The following is a 26,153-nucleotide window of genomic DNA, read 5'->3' on the forward strand; positions in this document are numbered from 1 at the left end:
TTATAATATAAATATTTTATAGATAGACTTCTAAGGTAAACCTACTCATCCTTCTTGTGTTCCTTTCACTTTAAAGCTTCCTTTGTGCTGTACTGTGCATGCGCTATTCCTTTAAAAAAAAGGGGGGAGTTTAGTACAAGGTAAATGTTTCGGATTCATTTGCTCAGTTACCTTGGTGTTACCTTGACAATAAAGTGTCTTGTTGATTTAAATGTGTCTGGTCTTTGTGGGGTGTGCAGAGAACTATGCGTGCTCTTAGTACCGGGTGTCCGCTGCATTTGTGTCTTAGTTTTCAAGTGTGTGCTAATTAAAAAAAATTTTTTATACCTAACAAAATTCTTTCTCTTCTACTCTACTTTCTTGATTTTGTAGATGCTCTAAGGAAGGGATTTTAAGAAAGTAATTTCAATAAGAAAGCCTCTATTTCTCCAGGGGATGCAATCACATATTAAAAAGTTTATTAACGGTAATTACCAAGTATGCAAAATGCTTTACTGCCAAAGGCAGAAGAGCTATTTATTTGCAGCGTGATAATAATGGAGTGGCTTCACGCTGCTTATTCCGCCTCACCTGCAACCCACTCTTGTGGTGCAGGTCTTGGAAACCAAGGGACAAGTTGGTGTTAGGGAACAGCGGAGGTGGCCTGAGTATCCGGTGCACCATCCCCAGCAGATGGTAATTGTTGCCTTCTGAGGTTTATCAAAACTAGAAAGGTAGTGAGTAGCCCTTTCTTGTGTTGTAGAGGGACTTTATGTGGTTATGTTTTTAGTTCAAACAGAAACATTTTTGTGAGCTTATAAGCAGAAGAGGTGTTTCTGAAAGTGGGCCGCCTCTGTAGCTTTGTCCTGGGGGAGCAGAATTCTCTCTTGAGAACAGAATGACCAACCGTATCACCCTGTGCTTTACCTGGAGAAAAACGGAAGCTGGCGGTTGTCACCGTACCTGTTTCATTTCAAGGCTTCTTTTTCCTTCTAAAATAAAATGGAGGGGTGTGTGTGTGTGCGCGCGCGCACGCGTGCGTGTGTGTTTGCTCTTGGCCTGGGATCAAGGCTGATCCCAGGAATACAGTGGGTTGACTCTCTAGGAATAGTAGAAAGCCTCACCCTGAGCAAATCTCCCACGCTGTTCATTGCCATTCTTGAAAGTCTATCACTGGGGACTTAAAACATCTGTACAATATTCTATTTTCCTTATATTCTATTTTAAAATGTAATTGCTTCTTCTTTGGGGGTAAAGGGCCATGATATAAATGCAGCTTACCATTAATTGTTTCGGGGGGAGGGGAGTATCTATAGGGCGCACAAATGTGTGCATGTGAAAGCAAGCTCAGACTCAAATGGAAAACGGAGTAAAATGTTAACAATAGGTAAATCTGGGTAAAGAGGATGTATTGGTGTCCGTTGTGCTATTCTTATTCTTTCAACTTTTCTGGAAGTTTGAAATTGTTTCCAAATAATTTTTTAAAAACTTTTAAATGACTTCTGAGAGGGGAGATACACGAAGTCCTTAATTCCTTAGAGTGAACGTTATTAGTTCTCGTACATGGAGAAATTCTTGAGAGCAGGTAGCAGTTCTGTAAGACTACTAAGTCTTTGTGCTAATTCTCATCCAGTTAAATTTGGGGAATAATCTGCTTTATATAGGTTTGTGTTTATATTGCCTGGCTAGCGGATTGGATGCCTGTGTTGTAGGGAGGCCTCGTTAGGTAGCCTAACAGTCTGGAGAGATGTGGGATTAATGGTTAGGAGGCCAGTGGAGAACCTTGAGAGTCCAGTGGAGTTGTAGGGAATGCGTTAATCACGTTCTCCTTTGAAATCCAAAGCTGGAGCGCAGCCAGTTTGAACTACAGCAGAAAGTGATAACATAGCCATGTATAAATTAAACTCAATTCAAGTGAAAGCAGGTACCTGGGATTTGAAAATGATTAACTATTGGCCACTAATAAACAAAGGACAAGTGAAACTAAGATTGGTAGCAGAGAGCTGGGGATGGTCAGACTGTGTCCCATGCTTCCTTTGTCTGTTAAATGAAGACGACCTAGGTGTGAAGGGTGGGTTTGGTCACACTGTAATGTCAGCTGAACGGAATCCCAGAACCATAGACATTACAGCCAAAAGGGCCTTAGAAATGACCAGGCCCAACCACCTCATTTTATAGGTGAGTATGATGGGGCCCAAAGAAGTCAAGTGATGGGGAATCATTTGAGTGTTCAGTGAGCATGTCCAGAGTGCCAGGTGCTTCCTAGAGGGTGGGACGAAATAGTGAACGAGACGGATACTTTCCCTGCTTACAGGGATCTTAAGCATTTGGAATGGATCCTACCTCTCCCAGGATACAGATGTTCCACCTTCATATAGTAGAAGAAGCACCAAGGAACCTGATTTTTTTCAGTTCCGTGGTTAGGTTGTGAAAAGCTGTGGTCTCTTGTCCCTTATTCTGTCAGTCTTTAAAACTAAGGTGGCTTGAGTTTCTTCCTTAGTCTTTCCTTCCTTCTAATCATCACCGACATCATTCTCAGGATGTGGGTTCTGGTCTCCTGGGAAATCTTGAAGGGGCGTTGAGGGCTTGGGATTTCTGGCTTACTAGCAAACATTTCATATTTGGTCAGAAATATTTTTTATTCTCTCTTCTTTTTTGTGTCCTGATCATCCTTGTTAGTATTCTCTTTCTTTTAATATCCCCTCCTGCCTTATTATCACTGTTCTTTGATAGACACACGTACACATTACTGGTTTGTTTCGAGAAGTGAAAATTTAGAGGGTTTGGTAATAAGAGGAAAATTGGATTAGCAGAAACCCATCAATACTTATATGTTAACTAAAAACCACATCTACTACTTTCTTATCCTCATGCCCTCAGAAGGAAAGAGAAAAGGATCTAACTTAGAAGCAACGCCTTTGGAAATGACTGGTGTCTAGAGGGGAATGTGATGTAAGCAGAGGGTGAAAGCAGTTAAAACCAAACTGCCCAAAATGTATCCTGGGATATCAAAGTTGCCCTTTGTCATATTGTGGGCAGCCCAGGACAGGCTGTACTGGAAACTGAGTGGTTAATGATTGGTGTGGGCCAGAATCCACGACTGTCCACTTCAAGGACTCCAGGAATGCCTGGATTTTTGTTTTGTTGATTTCAGTAGGAGAGTCAACGAAGACATTTAATTTTTACTAATGAAAAATTTTTAAATATAGGGTTTGGACTTCACCTAAGTTCCCCATAATTGTTGTCTTTAAAATGCATTTTAGTATGAATCATCAGGTCCCAGAAAGTGTTGAGCTCTTCTTCTCTTTGTGCCTTTCATCCACTTATGCCGTGTGTCTCATTCTCTCCTGCTCCAGCTCATATCCATCACATGCCTCTGTAATGACACAAATGTGAAAGACTGCTTTTTTTTTTGCTGATGCAAGAGGCGATGCCTATTTGAAAACTTAACAACCTTGAAGAGCTTAGATAGGACCAAACTTTCTGTAGTCATAGTCAAAATAACTAGTATGTATGTACTACTTTATTAATCATAATAACCATTGTTTACTAAGCTGTGGTAGGTACTTTATACTTATAACATTTGATTCTCAAAATAACTCAAGATACTATCCCTGTTTTACAGTTGAGGAAACTGAGGCTTAAAGAGTTTTAAAGTTATGTCCAAGTCCATACCAAGAAATACAGAGAACAGAAAGCATGGTAAAATAAGGTGAATGGCATTCATTCGTTGTACACAAAGTGGTTTTCACATGTGTTATCTTATAAAAGACCTGTATGTCAGGTGTCATCTTCATTTATTAGTTTGGGGCTCTGAGGATCAGAGAAATGAGTTGCCCAAGATCAGGGCCAATACATGCAGAGCCAGACCTTCAACAGGACATAGTCCTTGACTTTAAAGGTTTTGTTCTTTCCAGTGTGTTTCACCACCTCTTAGTAGAGGTAAGGGATGGTGAATTCAGTGGGTAGCTATCTTTCTTTTTTTTTTTTTTTTGGCGGTACGCAGACCTCTCACAGCCGTGGCCTCTCCCATTGCGGAGCACAGGCTCTGGACGCGCAGGCTCAGCGGCCATGGCTCACGGGCCCAGCCGCTCCGTGGCATGTGGGATCTTCCCGGACCAGGGCACAAACCCGCGTCCCCTGCATCGGCAGGTGGACTCTCAACCACTGCGCCACCAGGGAAGCCCTGGGTAGCTGTCTTATATTCAAAAGGTGCCATTGTATCTCACCATTGTAGCTTCTCCCTGTCCTGTGCATCTTGGACTAGGAATAGAGGTGGCAGTGGACACTGGGGAAGTAAAGTGTTAGTGCTATTCCTATGTCTTGTTACATCCACACACATATGTATCTAGTACTGACACACATCGTTGGCTTGCGAGGGAAGAGATGAATGGATGACTGGAGCATTGGACAGTCGGGTGAGGGGCAGAAGAGGCAGGATGAACTGAGAAAAGGATGGTATGGGAGAGCTTCCAGTGTATCCTGGAAGCTTCCCAGGTTTGTCCCAGACAGAGAAAGATAAAGTCCGAGAGAGTGAGTGTGCTGGGAATGGAGGTAAGAAGCATGAGACCACTGTCTTGGTCTATCTCATGAGCTCATTTAGTGTTTGGAGAGCAGGTACCCAATCTGAAAAATAATCCCTGACCTGGTACGTATTAAAGGTATGATGACATTTCAGAAGGTTTAATGATAATTTTTAGAAGTGAGTTACTTTTGTCTCATGGACTTACTTGTTTCCTTCCTGTTTCCTGCCCTCCCTCCCTCCCTTCCTTTCTTTCAAGAAGTTTTATTAAATACATACACAGTTTCATGTACATGTATGTATCCCATCTAGAAATTCCCCAAAGGATGCCTGAATACCACAGGAGGAATAAGTCACTACAGAAATCCTTCTTAAGGAAGAGAAACATTTTCCTAAAGGTGACATAACTACTAAGGTTTCGTTGGCTCACAATGAAGACGGATAACCTCACGTGGAGCAGTTTCAATTTCAGGCTCTGCCAGGAGGCCTACCATTGTCAGCCTGGGAGAGGAGGCCCATTACAAACGTGTTGCCAAACCACATAGCTACATATTTGAAACTGATTTTTTCCCTTTATTTTGAGTTAGCTCAAATTCTTAGGCAAGGTGCATTTCTGCATTAACTCCTGTCAGTGGAAAGGAGGCACTATTCTAATTTATCACCCCATGTTCAAGAGATTCCTGCCTACCACTCCGGTTTTGGGGAAGGACCAATGGTGGTTTATTCAGATATATTAATTAAGGCAGAATGTGGTAAGTCCAACAGGGGAGCTCAGGACAAATTACTGTCAAAGTTCAAGGTGAAGAGACCAGTTCATGTTGAGGGCATCATGAAAGGGATGTCATTTCAATAGCCTGCGGTGAACTGGTGGGGTTTTAATAGACTGTCCTTCCAAGCAAATGGACAGAGTCAGGCATACATAGAGTGTATCAAGGTGATGGACGATAGCCCGGGCTTGTGCGCTGTTGATGCATGGGGCATGGAAACATAGAGAGGGGCCAAATGTTACCTTGGCCTGGAGCGTTGGTTCTGTCTGCCTCACATTCTCTTGCCCTTCACTGAACAGCACACACATTCTTTAGTGGGCGGCCCCTCCACTGCTCTGGCCATGGGTCCAAATGATGCTGCCACCTTCTCATATGACCTTGCCTTCCTGGATGCAGTGGGGTGGGCATCCCACCCAGGTGGCCCGATCACAACACTCCTCCTGCCTGGCCACAGCTGTTGTCCCAGGGTGGGCACATGATCTCAACTTGGTAAATCAGTGTGTTTCCTTGGTATTCTTCAAACTGGAATCTGGAGGGAGATGTCTTCCTTCTTGGGTAGCAGCGCTGGAAAGGTGGGAATGGAAGCCGTTAGCTGGGAGAAAGCAGCCTGTAGTGGGAGGAAATACTGCACACATGTAAAGAGAAGCAGTCTTGTGGTAGGGTCCTTGTTCTAGTCCTTGGGGGCCTGTTGCTGCCAAGATGCCCCCCTCTCAAGGCTTGGATATCAAATTCCTTCAGTTTTGGAGTTGCCCTCACATGGCTTCAGTAAATCTTTCCCCTCCCCCTTTTACTTTTTGTTTAGCAAATCCAGGCGACTGTTTCTCCCGCTTCCAACTAGAAATCTCTAACTTGCCCTTTAAGATGCAGCTTGAGGATCCTTTTTCTGGAAGCCTCCCGTGAATTCCCTTGAGTTCATCGTTCTCTCCTTTGTGCCACTCTGGCTCATGTATATTTTTATAACAGCCCTCACATTACTGTATCACAACTATTATTTAGTGTCCCTCACCCCTAAGACACTGAACTCCTTGAAGGTGGAGCTGACCTGTTTTCACGTCTCCAATAGCTGGATCACAGAAAGCAGGCAGTAAGTAATGAAAGTATATTATGCACAGTTTTACTACACTCAGATGCTTTTCATTTTGCCTTTATTTCTTTATTTTGCCTTTATTTCTCTATTTTATCTATAATAGATCTGACCTTTCTTACGAAGTCCTACCCTCTAGACAGTGGGGACAAGAAAGGGTATATTTTAGTCGAACATAGAAAACTTGGTCCGATGCAATAATGAAAATAGTCATTTTTGGTAACTGCTCAGTCTTTTTAAGGAAAATATCTACTCTCTCAGATTTCTTCCTCCTCCTCTTCCTCCTTTCTTGCCAGGCTGGCATTGAATGTGATTTCCTGGTGAGGGTGGGGGTAAGCTGGTGGTAGTGTGGAGGAGGCCCCAGGGTCCTCCTCATCTCTGCCGCAGATCTGCTGACCTGAGCTCCGCCCTGAGGCACCATTGTTTTATTGAGTGTTCTGGCATCTGTGACCACAGTCCTGCAGCTGGATCCTCTCCCCGGTGTTGGTCGGGACCCAGGACTCTCCTTCACTGAGTTGGCCTCACCTTGGCTCTTACACTACAGAGACCTTAGAATCTGCCTCTGGCTGACACGCTTCCCTAAGAACATCTGGTACGGGGCCCTTTCCTCTGCACCATGGTGGGCCTGTGGTCGGCCATGAGGACTCATCTCAGTCACTTCCTGTTCTTCTCAGAGGCCTGTGTGATATTGAGGATCCATTCTCACCACTCAGGCAACTGGGAGTAGCCCAGGAATGCTGGCCCTGGCCCTGCTGCTTGCCCTTGCTCTCTCACCGAGGGTGCTTGGTGGTGGTTGTCCTTGTGATGGGGTGGGGCAGCCTGCAAGGTGACCTCCTTCAGAGCCCTGAATGGAAGGGAGAAAAGCCAGGCCACCCCCAGAGTAGCCCCCGACCTATCTCACACTGTTCCCTGCGGGCAGAGAAACCACGGGTTTTGTGCCTTTGGTCTCCATTGCCCCTGCCAATGGAAAGCCCTGGTTATGAATTGTAACAAATCTCCTATCCAGCTCTCATTCATGCTAACCTGCCCAAAGTTGCTCAGGCTAATGAAACAGTATTCAGGAACCAACCAGAAATTCCCGACGAGGAGAAAGGCAGAACAATTTGCAGGTGTGCTAGGCAGTGCTTTCCACTATTCACGTGTTCACTAATTCAAAATATTCTTTCACCCAAAATAAGTGAAAGGTATTTGAAAGCTGCTAACAGAGTAGATTTTAAAAGTTCTCATCACAAGAAAAAAAAAATTGTAACTCTATGTGGTGATGGATGTTAACCAGACTTACTGTGATCACTTTGCAGCATGTACAAATATTGAATCATTATGTCGTACATCTGAAACTAATGTTATGTGTCAATTATACCTCAAAACAAAAAAGAAAAAGAAAGAATTTACATTTCAGTGGAGAAGTCTCTATTTTGCTGGTGGAGTTCCTTGTCTGCAGTAGAACTCAGTTTGGGGGATATTAAGGGGGGCAAAACACATGGCTCTAGGGCTAGGTGCAGGAGAATTGGAGCTCCTGGTGACTTTTGAAGTGGGCACAATCATGTTTATGTGCCTGTGTCTTTCCGTAAGGTTATGCAGGATTCGAATTACTCATAGGGTTTCTTGTGATGATAGCATACAGAAGCATCTCCTTCATCACTTTGCCCATGTATTTTGTCTACAGTCACCTGAAGTGGTCTTGTCCACGTTCTGCCACTTTCTTTGAAGTCTTTCACTTCTGTCCTGGTGTTTGTATAACGTGTTAGTTTCTCTCCCCTCAGCTTGCCCGTTTTTTCTTTCTGTAGACGAATTGGCTGCAGGCTTTGGAGAACTGCATCAAGAAGGAAAGGAATTGCTGATTAAATCGAATCACACCAAAGTCTACATACACACCACACATGACTGAACATCTCCTTGATAGCTTGGGGGAAGCAAGGGCAGAAGAAAGTTTACATATTTGAGTCCTCCTTTTTCAAACATAAACATATGTCCTCTTGAAGGCAACTTTGTGCTACTATAATTAGGAATGAGGACCTGGGAAGGGTTGGGAGAAAATTGTAGCTGTTCTCTGAGCCTGTATTTTCTTTCCCTCTCTTCCTTCTCTTTGCCCACCTCCCTCGGTGCCTTCAGTGTATTATGAGGGAAAAGGCTTGTTTTCTTCTTCAATATTTTTGATAATTAGGTCTCTCAAAACAGCAGAAAGGACTTCTTTTAGGATCTGATTTTAGAGTGCCAAGTTGTAACTTCTTGTTTTGAAGGAGTTTTAAACTGCGGATCTGAGGAAGAGAACTGGAGAAACAGCGCTCACACCCAGCACTTCTGGAGTCCGTTCACTTGGTCCTCAGCTGTTACTGTTGTGAACAAGACTGGTTGAGAGGCCTGATCTCATCCCAGGGCTTACTTTCCTTTTTTTTTTTACGGGATCCTAGGAGGGTGAGTTGAGTTCTGAGGGTGAATTGGACATTTGGATCCATGTTCGAGCCGCTGTAGTTTGGTAGACAAAGGTTCCCTGGGTTCTCCCAGGCACATCTTGGTGTGAACTAAAGTCTTCTGAGTAACGTTAGCTTACACATGACCCACAGGAAATTCCTGAGCTGAGGCTAATCTTGGAATTTGGATGGATCCCCTTTGTAACTTAAAGTCCAGCTTAGAAGAGTAAGGCCAAGAGATGTTCCAGGCCAAGACTAATATCAGGAAAATCCTAAGGGAATCATACAGGAAGAATAGGCAAGAAGAGAAATGACAGTGTACCCTGACAATGTTCATTTTCTTTTGTGAGGGCGGGTTTGTTCTTTCCTCTAGAGCACACTCGGACCATGGGGAGAAGGGACTATCTGTACATTTCAGAATTTGGCAAAGTGCTATTTGAATTTGGGAAATTGGGAGGTAGTGAGCTGCAGCGAGAAAGGATGTCTCTGTCAGCACTGTGTTTGCGTTCTGCTTCTATCAGTTAATAACGTCTGAGCGTGATCACCCTCCTTGGACCAGAACTTTCTTATCTACAAAATGAACATAATAATACCTCCTGTGGTTATGGAGAGTGAGGTTAGCAGATGGGCAAAAACAATACTAGGTACTCTTGGGTAAAACATTTCCAGCTAATATGTTTACATGTGTATTATCTGATACGGTTATTTACTGATAACCTATTTTGCATGAGTCCCTACAGCCGTTCTTTGACAATAGGAGGCAAGGTTTTAAACCATGACTTGTTTTCTCCCCCTTAGTTTAGTTGTTAAAATGGTTATTAGAAATGTAGAAATTACAGACAGTAAAGTGTTGAAAGTAAAAACCACCTGTGCTCCGTCACCTAGAGACAGCAGTTAACATCTTAGTGTATCTTCCCAGTTTTTTCCTGGTTATCTTGCCTATTGTTGTGTGGGTAACCCAGATGACGTCATGTATTTTCTGTTGCATGCATGTTTTCTCAGCAAGGCTCCCATTGTCATATTCTGGCAGTAGATCTCCAGGGGCAGATAGCACAGGCCCAGGAAGTGAACGAATACACCGAGAGGCACAAGTCACACTGTAGCCCATTAATGAAACCTCCTAATGGGAAAATACCAGGCATCGCTCAAATACCATTTTCGTTGGCTCAAAATAGGATACTCAGTAACTCCCATTATTAAATAAAGCACTTTGAACTACCTAGCAGAGTACCTGCCTATCTAGAGCTGCCGTTTACTAGCAACGTGACCTTGGGAAGTTAATAACCTAATCTGCAAAATGGAAATAACAAATAGTGCAGCTTTTATTGGGCTGTTCTGGGAATCAAACGAGTTAATATATAAAAATCATACAGCGCCTGGCTCATAGGAAGTGCTATATTTGTGATAGCTATAATAGTAATATTAACCAGTATAAGTACCCAATATGGTACAGGTGTCCAGTAGATGCTTACTCTTCAAGTACCTAATAGTTTGCTTCTACTCTTTCCCTTTTAATGTTTTTTTTTTTCCTGATCATCTTCTTCCAGTACCTTTACTTTGCAAATCGGCCTGATCATCCCATTATTCCTTTAAAAGTAACCTACCTGCTATTTTATAAAGAGATTAAGAAGTAATATTCCTGGGCTACTGCTACAGAGGGTGTGTCGGATGGTGTCACACAGGAAGTGCTTAGCACCTGTGTGGTGGTTTGCCCGATGGGAGGTTCTGTTTTCAGCTCAGACACCAACCAGGAAAGTTACTTGTTCTAACAGCAGGGGCAAAATGAAACTCTCATCACTGAAATGTGGTAGACAACACAGGACAAAACACAGAGGTAACAGGCAAGAAGAGCCCAGAGAAGGAGGACAGCCTCGTGATTGGAGTCTTGGCAGGGGACCTCCTGGGGGGATTGTCCATAATGACTGTAATTTGAGGATGTCAGAGATGGAGGCTGAGGGCCAGGTAGCATAGTGACTGGTAGTCAGTAGACACTCAGTAAATGTTGAAAAAGAGAATGAATGCGTAAATGGGCGAATGAATGAGAGAAATAAGAAAGTGACACCCCCATCACAGCCTGAAGTAGCACAAGAACAGCTGGGCAACAAGAAAAACCTTCAGAATTGGAGGAAAGTTTACTAGACCAGAAGAGGATAGTTTCTTAGTTGTACCTGGTACAAAGTTTGTGTTCTTAATGAGAAAGTATTCACTTCTTCGGAGAATATTTATTGAGTATCTACTATGTACCTGACCTGGTTCTAGGCACTGGGGGAGTGAACAAAGCCTTCAAAGTCGTTCTTCTCCTGGAGGTTACATTCTAGTAGAAGGAATCAGACGATACACAATAAATGCATAATATGCTAGGTGATGTTATATGGTGTAGGAGAAAATAAGACAGGGCTTAGGGGGTTGCTATTTGATAGATATATATAATGGTCAGGGAGAGCCTCTTTGATAACATTTGAGTAGAGAGCTGAAGAAAGTAAGGGAGGGAGCAAGCCATCTGAGGATCCAGGAGAAAAGCAGTCCCGGTAGAACAGCAGGTGTAAATGGCCTGAGGCACAGAATAGCAAGGCCAACTTGGAAAGAGGAGAATAGGCAGCAGACTTCAGAGAGGTTGGTTGAGGGTGGAGGAGGGGCAGGTTATGTAATTGAGATATTTTGGTTATAATAAGAAATAATATTTGTAATAAGAACCTGCTGTCTAAAATAATAATAATAATAATAATAATATTTGGTCTTCATCCTTAGAATGTCCCAAGTGCTAAAAGTGATACAGGTGCTTTTGTTATGTTAATGAGGTGACTTTTGACCAAAAAGGATGGGGGCTGAAGATTGAGTTCAATCACCAATGGCTAAGATTTAATCAATCATGCCTATTTAATGGAGCCTCCGCAAAACCCCAAATGGACTGGGTTTGGGGAGCTTCCAGTTGGTGAACACGTGGAGGTGCTGTGGGACTGGCCTGCTAGGAGAGGGCATAGAAGCTCATCGATCTTTCCCAGTACCTTGCCCTATATACTTCTTCCATCTGGCTGTTTCTGAGTTAGATCCTTTTAGAATAAACTGGTGATCTGGTAAATAAAATGTTTATTTGAGGTCTCTGAGTCGGTCTAGCAAATTAATTAAAGCCGGGGAGGAAGTCATGGGAACCTCGGAGTTTCAGCCAGTTGATCAGAAGTACTGGTGACTGAAGTCTGAAGTCCAAGGAGGGGCTTGTGGTAACCTCCAATCTGCAGCCAGTCAGAAGCACAGGTAACAACCTGAACCTGCAACTGACATCTGAAGTTGGTGGGGGGCGGTGGGCAGCTTGTAGGATTGAACCCTTAACCTGTGGAAATCAGATGCTGTCTCCGGGTAGGTAGTGTCAGAGTTGAGTTGAGCTGTAGGACGCCCAGCTGGTGTCCAAGGATTGCTTGAGTGTGTGGGAAACTCCCCCCAATATTGGAATGGGGGCCCAGGCAAGTTCACTTAGGCTCTGTAGGTTGTGCTAAAGTTTGGCTTTGACTCAGGGTGAGGCGGGAAGCCACTGGAGCATTGTGCAGAGGATGGCATGATTTGATTTCCTCTGTGAAAGGAGTGCATTGTCTACGCCGTGGAGACTAGGACAGAGGAGCAGATGCAAGGTGACCGGTGAGGAGACAGTACCTTGTAATAGTCTTGGCAGGAAGGTGGTGGTGGTGTGCCCTGGGTGGTAGTGGAGGTGATGAGGAAAGGTCAGGTTCTGCATCTATTCAGTTGTGAGAGAGAACAGTCAGGGCAACTCCAAGAGTTGCTATTTATTGAGAGGAGCCAGTGTAGGAGGGAAAACGGAGAGTTGTGTTTTACACCTGTTGTGCTTAACCTGGCTTCTGCACAGCTCAGTGGAGATACCAAGGAGACAGCTGTATTCAGGGGAGAGGGCTAGGCTGGAGGTGAAAATTTGGGAGTCATCATTATATTATGGTACGTGATGCCACGTTTTCAGGTGACCTGGGGAATGAGTGCAGAGAGAAAGAAAAGACGCTTGAGGATTAACCCTGGAGCACTGCAACTTGCCAAATCTAGAAGTCTAGGAAGACTGAGAAGGAAAGGCAGGAAGAGAGAGAGAGACAAAGGGGCAAAAGGGCGATCATCTGTATCGAAGGCTGCTATAGGTCACACGAGGCATGAGGCCTGAGAACTGACTACCAGATTATGTAATAGGAAGGGCAGTGGTGACCGTGATGGGCGTGGGTTCAGTGCAGTGCTGGGAATAGAACTCTAAAGTCAGCCTTACCTGTTTTTGTGGTGGTTAGTCATTCTAGGTTTAAAACAAAACTGAATGAATGAAAGAGAGAAAGGGACACACGTACACACAAGAGAGATCTGAACTGAGAGGCCCTTTCCTGCCTTTCACAGTGAGAGCTTGGCACCCAGAGTGGACCAAACCAGGTCAGCAACAGGTTTGCAGAAGGCTGCCTTAGCCGCGTTTGTTTATGTCTGGGTGTGGGTCTCTTACATAACCAGGCAAGTAGGCCACGTTTTCCCTTAGCTTCTTGAGGGAGAGTTGGATTTCATTAGAAATCAGGTTGCAGAGGCCGTAGGCTGGTCGCTGCTATTAACTGTTTCCTGCCAGAGTTGGGATAGGTGTAAATGTCAGAGAATGGGGAGGCATCTGCCTTTCCCTCTCCTCCTTACTAGTACTAATTCTCCTTCCTTCTCTGGGTGAAATGTATTTACTTTCAGTTGTCTCTCTTGTGTCACCTAACTAGAGCGTCTATTATAGCAAGGAAATGCTAATGAAAATTTCTCCTTCAGGGAGCCCCTGTAGAGTTCCATATATCACATTACAGAGCAGTGAGAATAATGGGAGCGGGGAGAGATGGGGAATCCCCTCGGAGTTACTGTTTATCCTCTAAGCATTCTGCAGGGAGAACCTGGCCGGAGTCCACTTCATCATGTTAGAACATCGCAGTTTCTGAAATATTCCCTTTGTTCTTGAGAAATGCTGTCTCTGATTGCCTGACTTTATGCTTTGTTCGTCCCACTCTTATAATCTCTCCCATTTCGTAAGGATCTCATCCTTACATCCTTGGAGGTAAATTTTATGGGCAGGTTGGCTTTGTTTTTTGGTTACTTTGTTCAGGATGGACTTTTCAAAGTTTCTTAACATTAGCTGAGTCTGAAATAAGAGTGAAAACGTTTTAAAAGCTCTTCGTGTAGTAAATGGAATGTTTTGTGCATTCCAGTTGCCTTGGGTTAATTTTAAATGTGAAAAGTTATAACCAAAGTTGAAATCTTTTTTTTTTTTTAAGAAGCAAAACTACATGAAAGTATCAAAACTATACAACCTCATTTACTCGTATAATAATAGCAAGAATTTACGTAGTGCTTACTTTGTGTCAGATTAAAATCCTTCTTTGTGTCAGATTGTGTCCTAATCACTTAAAACGTTAAACGATTTAATCCGTACAACAATTCTATGAGCGACAAGTATTACCATTCCCATTTTATAGATCAGGTCATGGAGGTACAGAGAGGTTAGGTAACTTGCCCAAAGTCACCCAAGCTAATAGATGGTGGAATAGCGCTTTGAATCCAAGTATTCCAGGACCCTTGCTCTCAATTACTGCAACACATTGCTCTCCACTAATTTAAAATTGGCAGCTACTGGATGGGAGTTGAGTTTTAGTTACTTTTTTACCATGTCTGAAATATGGGTTTACCAAGTATTAAAAATTCATACTATCAACGAAACTGTAAGATTAGGTTTTGCTTAGCTTTTTGCTAAGACAAACTATTTACAAAACAGCATTCCTTTAAGACAAAGAGCTGATTTTTTTATTGCAAATTAATTCTATATGGTCATTGACGAAACACCTGAAGGACATTTTTTTGGGGGGGGGGCAATACTTTTTCCCTTAATTTGCTACTAAATGGTTACATATGGAAGTAATGAAATCATATATCTTGAAACTCTTGAAAAGATCAGTTTTATTTTTTTTAATGAAAACGTTGTGCTTTTTCTTTGGGCTGAAGCACAGTAGAGCATTAACCACTTTAATATACGTAGCTGATGTTTATTTGAAGGTACTTTTTAAGACTTACTTTCTTTCCACAATAAATCTTATTCTGCTGGTTTGAAGCCCGTTATTTGCAGTGACTAATGTTGAAGTTAATAAAGGAGTGGAAGTCTAGTAAGTCTGTGTCACCTTTTGGTTGCTGGTCTGTGTTCACTTTTAGATCCTATTATTTTTCGGTGCCTTTTGGCAAGTGGAAGCTATGGATGCTCCAGAGAGTTATACTGCACAAGATTTGGGGGCCAGTTTTATAAATAGTTACAAGGAGTGACTCAGAAAATCTACATGGCAGGTTTGGGATGACAGATCTAGAGAGGAGGAAGATTTTTCCCTTCTCACTGCTATCTTAAGATTTTGTACAGTTGTGTCCTCCCCCAGCAAGACTTACTGTCATTACCTAAGTAACAGGATGAGAACAGGGTCTCGGCAAGTTATCCAAAGTGTAGGGTAAATTCTTCTGGGCATTGTTGATCTTGGAGATGGTGTCCCAGCCTAACACTAGATGACATTGAGTCACATAGTAAGGCAGGTATTTCCTTTTCCATTTTCTTTTGACCTTCTGATTCAAGGAGGAAGTCAGTTGGCACCATCGCCTCTTTAGCACCTCTCAAATCCTTCAGACACTTCCTTTATGACAGAGAAAAGGCCCTGTAGACTTTCAGCTTTGAGAGGAAACTGTTTAGTCAGAATGTAGTTTATTGTTTTGTGTTCCCTCGTTTTAGTATGTATAATTCCCTTCTGCTTTTGACAGGAAATACTGGCTTTCTGTTTACAGTGAGAATAAGGTATTTCTATGAAAATTAATTTTTTTTCAAAGGAAAATGGTGAGTCAATCTAAAAACCACTAGAGAATATAATATAGAGGTGATCTACAGATATGGCAAAACTGAATTTGGTAGAGGAATAACAAAATCTTGGGAAATACTGGTCTGATATCTGCTATGGTTAATTTTATAGAGATCTACAGTCTCTTCTTTGAAACTCTTGGGACCATATTTGTTTTGGAATTCAGAATTTTCAGATCTTATTGGCATAGTGCTTATATATGATGTGACTTGCATAGTATACACTAGGGCAGTGCCATCATCTAGCATGGTAGTATCTCTGCAACAGAATGTATGAATGTTCATACCAAGTGGGGTACATAGGGATTCTTCAGGGCCCCATGTGAGTTCAGGTCAGGCCAACAAATACATTTTTGAACCAAACTTAAGAAAAAAGTTTTGATTTTCAGAGATATCTAGATTTCAGAATCACAGATAAGAGATTATAGATCTGTCTTTGTAAAAAAATTCCATCATTTTCTAAAACACTGATCAAGTTAATCATGCAGAAAACAAATTAGACCCCCAACTTGGTCCAAGTAACTCTACCATCTTTAAGTTTATTTAACTGCTTGTGTATGATCTCCTTATAGATTCTGATCTGCTATATTGTGCTAGGTAGATTTGTTTGTGGAAGAAAAGGTTGAATCCGAGTGACTTTTACCTGTGTATGTGAAAAAGGAAGTAGTTCGTCGTCCTGCTCATCCTGGAGATATGAGGGTCAGTGCTGAACACAGAACTTGCTCTCTTGGTAATTAAGAACTTGGATATTGGGTAACTGGCCAATACATTCACTGGTGCCAGAAAATTTGGAGTACTATTTCATTTAGTTCTATGTTCTTTTTTTTTTTTTTTTTTTTGCCGTACGCGGGCCTCTCACTGTTGTGGCCTCTCCCGTCGCGGAGCACAGGCTCCGGACGCGCAGGCTCAGCGGCAATGGCTCACGGGCCCAGCTGCTCCGCCGCATGTGGGATCTTCCCGGACCGGGGCACGAACCCGTGTCCCCTGCATCAGCAGACGGACTCTCAACCACTGTGCCACCAGGGAAGCCCTAGTTCTATGTTCTTAAAATCCATCAAATGTTTGCAATTGTTTTGTTGAGTATATTGTTATTTCTTAAGATAGTCTAGTTCTCAATGCAGTCTTAATTTAGCCATGATCAAAATGGTTTAAAAGGGGCACAACCAACCTCCCAGGCCAGCTGTTTTATAGTCTGTGAACTTAAGATGTTGTAGAGCAGTTAAGCTGGATTAATTACAGTTCAGAGGGCCATGTTGAGTTATTTATGATTGTTTTTTAAACATTCTGGAAAATGATAAATGAGCAAGTATTTTCTTCAGAACACATTGGGTTTGTCAGATTCTTGATTTATACCTTTTAGAACATGCTTTTATTTTTTGTAATTAGAATGAAAATATATAGTAATTGATCATAAAAATTATACTTATGAAGTATTTATGGGCTTTGTATGTTATATTGCTAACTATTTAAATAAATTGGTAAAACGAGACACTATAAACAATGTTTTCCTTTTACATTGTATATTTCCTCAAGAAGCTTAATTAAATCTCACTTGACTGTTCTGTGGGGAAGAGGTATACTTAGATGTAGAATCTGAGGCCTGGGCCATTTGGCTCATACATATTTGTATGTAAATTTTATAATGTCATCTAGGACTTTCCAGGAAAGAATAGAGTTTTTTACTCCTGTTACATTAGCGCAACAGTTATTAATGTTTTTCCATTTCTTGACTCATTCCCACAGGCTTACCTGGATTTTAAGCCATGACATAAATAAGACAGGTGGTAGGATTAGTGCCATTTCTGATGGAATAGACGTAACACTATCCCTTTGGTACCTACTGAAGAAAACGTACTGGAATGTCAGTGAGGGTGACGTTTGCTATGGATATAACTTTCAGTCTACCCTAGTAAAGTCATTTACAGATATTAAGAATCTCTTATTAGTATAATATACTATGATTAGTATTAGGAAGCTTGTACCTCACACTGAAAACGGTAAAATCACCATTAATAATAACAAAACATAAAATATAATAGTGACAATATTTATTGAGCAGTTGCTGAGTGCTAGGCATGTGTTAAGTGCTTTGCATATCTGAACTCATTTAATCCTTATAACTGCACTATGAAGAAAGCATAATAATTATCTACTTTTACGGATGAGAAAACTCTGTAAAGGTATTTGGAGATCAAGTAAGTTAGCCCGAGTCACAGAAATGAGGCATTCTGGCTCGACTGTGTTTTATTACCTTCAACTTTATGTTCCCCACAAATACAGTAGCATCTCAACTCTCTGGGACTCAACTTTGAGCAACTTCATCTGTTTGGAACAAACCTGAGAACGTGGGAAGCAAGCAAAAACATTTCTGTAGTTGAAATAGGAGCAAAACTCTTTCTGAATGAGATTATGCATATTCAGCAGGCAATGAACTGCTAGACTGTGCCCTATCTTGGGTCCTTGAATAAAGGGTCTGGAGTCTGAACACTTCAGTGGAGTCCGAGGCTCACAGTATGATCATTAATGCTTCCACATTATTAAGTGAAACGAGTTTTAGTTTAGTGTTAGGAATTGAAGGCTAAAAACCTAATTGATTTTTTTTTTCTAATTGATTTTTATGCGCATCTCTCATGATTGGAAAAATACTGCTTGGAATGGGCACATATTTGTTTATCTAGAACTATTCATTTGCAGTGTTGATCTTAATATGTGAAGACAGCAAAATGCCATCTTGATTTTTTTCTTGTGGTTTGATTAAGAAGGTAAAGCTTAACTGTAAAATAAATTCCTTCTACTTTATTTGTCCTGTTTTCATTTTTCCTCTAGATCGTTCCTTTGATGTCCTCAAAAAATCCAAGCATCCCCCAACGTTCCTTGCTGCTGGCCGGCTTTCTGACATGCTGAATGGCGGTGATGAAGTCTATGCTAACTGCATGGTGATAGATCAGGTAAGGTGTGAGTGATGTTACTAGGGGCATCTGCCCTCTTTTCAAAACCTGAGCATGTGAGAAATACATTCCGCATCGCTGTGTTCCTCTGAAAATTTCCGCCTAAGCGCAGCCCAGGTGATATTGCTGTGAAATCTTGCCATATGAGCATTTAATGTAGGTCCTTCCTTCAGAACACAGCACACCGTAGCTCCCACTGAGAGGCACTGTGGGAGGAGTCTTAGGACACCGTTCAAGGAGAAGAGTGTGAGGGCTCATCCATGAGGCCAAAACTGGAAATGACATTTGGGAGACCAATTTCTTCTCTGACCTGATTAAGCAGTATTCATATTCAAATCCAGCAAACACTGAGAGCCAGAGCTTGATGTCAGCCCCACGTGAAGCTGTCACACAAATTACTTGCTTAATCCTCACAACACACCTGTTAACGTGTACTTAGGTTAGAGAGCCTTAATATTAAAACAGAATGGTGTCATGTTGTAGGGAAGCTGGAACCCTTTAGAGTTCTCCACCCATTCCCTGATAGAGATTTGTGAGTTAAAACTCATACAGGCGGATGGTTTGAATGTGCATCTACGTATGGATTTATTCTTTGATCTTTTCTCTAGCTCAGTGATCCTCAAATTTTAATATTTATAAAAATTAAAGTTTAGTTATAGATCTGAAAATTTCTGCATGCCCTAATTTATGAGAGACTTAAGGGAGTTTCAAGAGTAATTCTGACAGCACGCAATTCTGCTTTACCCCCTGGCTTTGAAACCTAATCCCTACATAAGAAACACTATATAGATGTTCATTGAGCAATAATCTGTTTTACCCTTTGTTGTTGTTATGTTAGTGTGCATATATTGAACCCTATTACTTACTGATGTTTTCTCTGATATAAACTATTTTCCTGTCTAGTAGGTCTCAAGTTCAGCCCATTGGTTGAATGTCTTTGCTTTTTCCTTTGGGTTATGAAACATTGTTACATTAAATGCATAGTATAAATGGCATAGATCGGAATGATATTCAAAACGACAGAAGAACCAATAAATCAGAATGGACATCAGCTGTATATAACTGGTATAGTTTTTTTTTGGTGTAAAGCAGCTGAATGTCAGCCCTAGTTATAGAAATCTGGGTGAGACACAGAGTTTAGGACAAAGTGGGAGTTCTGGGGACAGTCTTTGAAGATACAAGGTAATTGGACTTACTCTGCTCTAGCCACATTCTGATTTTAATGGTTTTATTCTGTTGCCATATTTTCTCAGCGTTTAAATGAAATACATTTGAGTCCTTATATATATATATATATTTTTTTTTTTTCGTTCTGAACCTCAGTGAATACTACAGCACTTCCATTTACTTCAAGTAGCTAAAATTATACTTGACTGGACATTATGTGGGGGCAACCTGTGTCTTTATATGTTCTAAAATACATTAAAAATGCATAACTTCCCAAACCAAAGATGAAGTTAGGATGCAATTTCTGTTTGGAAATACTTTGAGTGAGAGAAATATTGCTTTAATAATGTGAATCATACATTTAAAGAGAATACGAACAGCCTGATTGATAAACTGAAATGAGGAAGAGGATTGCTGAATTTGTGCCATGAAAACAAAACTCAAAATCTGGATACAAATCACAAAGTTCACTATATCGGTGTAGTATAGTTACATCATTTCTTTTACTGTTCCTGTGTCCATTTGAATAGCAAGGACAAAATGACGAGTCCAAAATCTGCATATCAAAAATAATTTTTAGCAATATCTGGAAAGAATTCTATCTAATTTTCTTCATCTCCGTCAACCTGGCACAGAAGCCTGAAAAGATCGCTAGCTTGTTTGTGATGTTTCCCATAAATTTTCAAGGTTATCAGCCTATCTAATGAGGAAACTCACATGACAAAAACTACTTTGAAAATTACTCTGTCAGGTAAACTACTTTGAAAAAACATTAATTTGGACATCATTTCAAGCCTGCATAATTCAGTACAAAGAATCCCTGTATATTCTTTATCAAAAAAATCTCCAAATTTTACCATATTTTACTCTATTATTCTAAGTATGTGTTGTGTGTGTGTACATGCAAATGCTTATGATATGTATATAAATAGTAAACATTTGGGAGTAAATTGAAAATATGGTGCCCTGTTACCCCTCAGTCTTTCATGGTGTATTTTCCTAAAAGCATGGATATTCTCTTATTTAAGCACATATGGTTACCAAAATCAGGAAATCATCATTGACACAGTACTATTAGCTATCTACAGACCTTATTCAATTTTAGTCAATTGTCTCAATAATGTTCCTTGTAGCAAAAGAAAATTCAATAACATATCTTGCATTTAGTTGTTGCGTCTCTTTAGTCTCCTTTAAGCTGGGACAGTTCCTTAGTCTTTGTCTTTTGTGACATTGATAATTTTGAAGAATACAGACCAGGTTATTGTTTGTTTTCTTATTTTGTTTTTTGCTATACTGTCCTTTAATTTTGGTTTGACTTATATTTCCTTATGATTAGATTCAGGTTATGTGTGATTGGCAGGAATATTACAGAGGTGATGTCATGTTCTTCTCAGTGCATTGTATCAGGAGGCACATGACAATAATTTGTCCCATTACTGGTGATATCTTTGATCTACCAAATTTCTTTTCAGTAAAATTACTATTTTTTAAAAAAAATTATTGTGTATCTTGTGAGGAGTTAGTTTGAGTCTTACATGTCCAGTACGTATCCAGTTACTGATTTGGCTCTCACTCACTAACATTCCTTGATTGTTTTTGCCTCTTAGTAAATTATTATTATGATGGTGGTTGATTTAGCGCCCTACATTTCCCCCTTTGCCTCTTTTCCCCTTCACTGTCTTATTTCTAAATGGTGTTACTCTCTTCGTGTTTACTGTCTTCTCCTCCAGAAGTGATGCCTTTTGATGACCACCACCTCAGATCACCAGTACTTTTAAGCCCCTTCCTTAGAGCAAGCGCTTTGATCAACCGGGACTTTTTTTTTTCACACGGTCCAGAGGAAGCTGTACTTTCTCTTCCTGGTGATGATTTTAGATCAGTCTTAGGCCCTCCACTAGCTCCCTGCCTTCCCTACCATGCAGATTTTTCCAGGCTGCCCTTACTCTATGCAAAGGCTTATGGCAAGTATATGACAGGTTTCTTGCTGAGATTTGATGTTTATTATTTATGGGTAATTTAAAGTTTGGGGCATTGTCTGTCTTCTAGTTATGCTAAATCCATATGTCTTATGTAGCTTTATTTGGTTTTCTTTTGGTTTGGGAGACTCAGATTTATGTGACCACCACTAACTTAGTTACCCAGATTCCTATAAACTATTTTATAAGCTAAAATACCTACTCTTTAGTTTTTCTCTCAGGTATTTAAAACATTTCCCCTCTTTTGAGTCAGTGGTTCATAAAATGCTAAAAGCATAGTCAGTTTCTGGTTTTGTAATAAAGTTTATAAAATGCTCAGTCTTCTTCCTTTTGTGAATTATGGGATAGCAACCATGTGAACAAAAATATATCATGTAAGAATCCTCTGCTTACATAAAGCAAAACAAGAACAAACAAAAAAGGATAAATAAGTTGGCAGGTTTTTAAATTATGAAAACTTTATTCTTTGCTCAGCACATATTTTTCTTTCAACTACCAGGTTGGTGATTTGGATATTAACTATATTAATATAGAGGGAATCACTGAAAACACTTGCCTTGAATCCATGGGTTCTACTCTGGGGCCTCAGAGCAGCAAGCCCATCCTTCCTACTGAAACCAGCGCTGGCACGTACCCACCAAATGAGAACACAGAAGTCACATCACACACCGAAGCCCAACCGTCTTTGATGTCACCATCTAGTTCATATGCTTCCAGTTTGAATCTTTCTTTTGGTCTTCATGGATTTGAAAAGGAACAAAGTCATCTAAAGAAAAGAAGGTAAGGTACTACATTCTAGAGGGAAAATATAGAAAATCAAAGAACCTTGTAGCAGGACTTAGAAAATTCTATTTTCTTATTGTTATTGTCCCCACCATTTTTATTTCTACATCAAAATTTGCCCCCTTTTAGGTTCTTATATTCCTCGCCTTGAAAGTAAGATACATAAGAAAAGTGACAAAAATATAATAGAGGAAAACCATGAGATACCATTTAATACTTACTAGATAAGCAAAAATTTTAAAGTGCAACACCATATTTTGGTGACAGTGCATACGATAGAAACTCCTGTGTACAGTTCATAGGAGTGAAAATTGTATAATAACTTTGGAAGACACTTTGGCATTTCCTTATAAAGTTGGATACGCATATATGTTATGACCCAGCAGTTTTACTTCTGTGTCCTAAGAGACATATGTAAGACTATTTATTGCAGTAGGAAATAGCCCAAATGGTGGGGAATGAAAAAAAGGAGCCACAAAATACTTCAGTTAGATTTCACTTTTATAAAGTGCAAAAGCAAACAATCTGTTAATATAGGGCATGTATAATGTGCTTAAGCAATAAGGAAATCACAAATGAGAATGAAGAGGATAAAAATCCCCCAATTTTAGGTAGTTGTTACATTGAGTAGGCAATGTAGAGAATGAGAAGGAATAAAACAATGGTGTGGCCAATGTTCGTTTCAAGTTGAGTGGGCTCGTGGGTGTTTGTTTTATTTTTATGCTCTGTAACTTATAGTTACCCTACACTGTTTCTTGTATGTGTAAAAATGTCACTAAAACAATAGTTTTATTGTATAGGATATGACTGTACATATTTATATATATCTGTGTGTGTGTATGTGTGTGTGTGACCCTGTACCTTTGTATTCACGTCTTATCCGTTCGTACTGTTGTCTGTTTTCTTTAGGGAATAGGCCCATTTTTACTGATTTCATTTTATCCTTCTCTCTACTTTCCTAAGGAAATAGCTTGTTTTCTCCTCATGCCTTAGACCTCTAATTATATGTCTAGTTTTACACATAAAATTATGAATCAAAATGAAAATAGAATGCACACACATATGTGTGTATATAAATATTTATCTGAATGAATATTCTACAGAGGCTTAATCAGAAAGGAGTGAAAGGGAGGGGAAGCAGCAGTCACTGGGTGCCAATCACTGGGCTCCACTTTGCACTGATATACAATAACTTGAGGTTATAAAACTTTAACAGATATCGGTACCAAGAGTAATGTCTGGTGCATAAATAATAAAAGATTTTCTCTAGATTTTTATTGTGTGAATTATGGTTTTAAAGATACTTGCATGGTCATGGCTGCAAATTGAACTGATGGGACATTTTGGGCTCTCCACAAATCTGCTTGGGACAAGAGGCTGACGGTCAAGGCAAGGTTCTCCAGAGCTCTGCAGAGACAGATTGAACCATGTGATTAATGCATTCTGGCAGGATCTTTAAGATCTGTTGAGTTTGTGACCCAGATCTCAAGAGGTGAATAAGCTCTTTATAGGAGCTTCTCTAGCGAAAAGGAGGAAAAGCCACAGATGGGCTCTCTGTACTGCATATGCAAATATTCACAGGATATCTAAATTGTATCTTCTGATCGTGGTCTTCTCTGGGACATTTAAACATCCCACTGCTGCAGATGGATTTGAATATGAGAAAAACTGTCCAGTTTGAGTAAAGGTAATTTGAAGCCTCTGTAAAAATGTCATAGCTCAGGTGTGGGGGGAGGGAATAAGGAGAGGATGATGATGTCTTATGAGAAAATGGTCCCTTCTGAATTTACCTCCTGTACATTCCGTCTCCTCTGAAAAATAACGGAGTGAGGAGAAAGGACTTGAGTTCCCCAGAAAGCTCCATCTTGGCCCTGGCATGGCCGTGGGACCCTCCCTTCAGTGGGTGTCATGGTGGAAGACAAGGAACAATTGATAATGAACCCAAAGTGAAATGCACCCAATTCATTAATAAGTGAATTTATTCCCAGAGGCTGGGAACTTCTCATGAAGGAGAAATTTTGGGGCTCACAATAAAAACTGAGGGGAGAATAAGCAATGCAACATTTATTTTTAAAAATTATGTCACAAAAATTTGGTGATAAAAGACAAGTGTTTGTTTTAAAACTTACATTTTTTAAACCTTTTTTGTCTTACAAAGAATTCTTGAAAGAAAAAAAGAATTTCTTTTTCGTTTTAAAAAGAAATCCTTGTAATACCATGAACCTTCCCCTCACACACACACATAAAATTTAAACAAATGTTACATTCCACATGTTATTTTATATATTCTGCTTTTTTCTATTCTATACTATTTGAAAAGAAAATGCTGGTCACAACCTATTGAATCTATTTCATATCCCACTAATGGGGTTTTGAAAAATGGTTATAAAATGAGAAACCTAGAGGTAACCCTGAAGGATATTATTATTCTAAATAATATTATTTGATACCAAATATCTTAGCTTAATAGCTTAACAAAGGAAAATAGTAGCCCAGTTTGAATGAATAGAAAAAGGAATGTTTTAAAGTATACTATAAAGAATAAAATAAAATACACTGTATTCATAGTGATGGAGAAATGCTGTATATAACTGGAAAGGCTTGTGTTAAAACACGATATTCTCGTAGGCAGCCAACCATTTGAACTAATTTTCATTAGTATGGCGATCAGAAGCTGAAAGACAAATGCAGAGGCACAAGACATCAGCAAATCTCCCCTCCACTCCCACCCCGGGTCTCTTTCTGATCATCACTGAACTAAGGAACCTACATAGCACCTTAAAATATTTGTAGTTACATTACTGTAAGAGTCAACGCATCAGCATTTACCAGAAAGGTTTTCTTAACTAAGCTTTAGTTTTGTTTTTTTTTTTATGAGAAATAACTTTATGCTCTCCACCATCTTTAGGAGTTGAATTAAAGTGTGAAGTCCACCTCCAATTTGTCCTCTCCTCCCCAAGGTCAAGGTGGAGGCCCTCAATGAGTTCTCCAAGGAGAAAGCCCCACGTTGGAAATCCTCAGTGGTGACGATCATGGCCTTTACTGCTGGGTTTGCTGGTGCCCAGGAGGGACCCTGAAATAGCTCAAGGATTAGAGATGAGTCTGAGTATTTGGATTAGAGACATATATGGTAGGATCTCTGTTCCAAATGCCATATAATTTATTGAGATTCAGTGGCCATTAAATAGCCTATGGTTTTTTAAGGAAAATAACCAAATTTGAAGTCTGTTTCTGGTTCTTTGTGTTTCAAAATCAAGATGGTTTATTGTGTTGTTATTAAAATTTTAACTCCAGAATTGTAACAACCAAAGAAAAAATACATTTAAAAATGCACTGTGCATTAACATGCCTGTGGAAGCCCTCGGCCTCAAAGTTTGAGTGGTTTAAAATGTAGATGGATGGAAGGAGCCAGGAATGTGCAAGGTCAAATTCTTGCCTTTTAATTTTATGGTTATCAAAGTTAAATGAGGAAAGAAAAGCAGTAGATAATCAGCATCACCACCTGTTTCTGACATATAAGTTTCATGGGAATCATTTTTTTAAATCTCTAAAAATGATAATTGAATGTGACATATTTGGAACCTCACTTGACTCGTGCCTGACCCATTTCTTGACACCAACTCTGGGATGAGA

General features: G+C 40.4%; 1 protein-coding gene across 9 annotated transcripts in view; it reads left to right on the forward strand.

Moving 5' to 3' along the window:
- ARHGEF28 (Rho guanine nucleotide exchange factor 28) overlaps nt 1-26,153 on the forward strand; it is a 309,928-nt gene that overhangs the window by 178,118 nt on the left and 105,657 nt on the right. For all 9 annotated transcript variants that reach the window (XM_022595023.2, XM_089908998.1, XM_089908999.1 and 6 more), the window contains 2 exons: nt 18,473-18,594; nt 22,237-22,517. In XM_022595023.2, coding sequence (XP_022450731.2) covers nt 18,473-18,594; nt 22,237-22,517 — 403 coding nt within the window. The remainder of the gene's footprint in view (nt 1-18,472; nt 18,595-22,236; nt 22,518-26,153) is intronic.

This window comes from Delphinapterus leucas, chromosome 3 (assembly GCF_059928025.1).
Source record: "Delphinapterus leucas isolate spDelLeu-1000000601 "Yukka" chromosome 3, BTC_Dleu_Yukka2, whole genome shotgun sequence".
NCBI classification, from domain to species: Eukaryota; Metazoa; Chordata; class Mammalia; order Artiodactyla; family Monodontidae; genus Delphinapterus; species Delphinapterus leucas.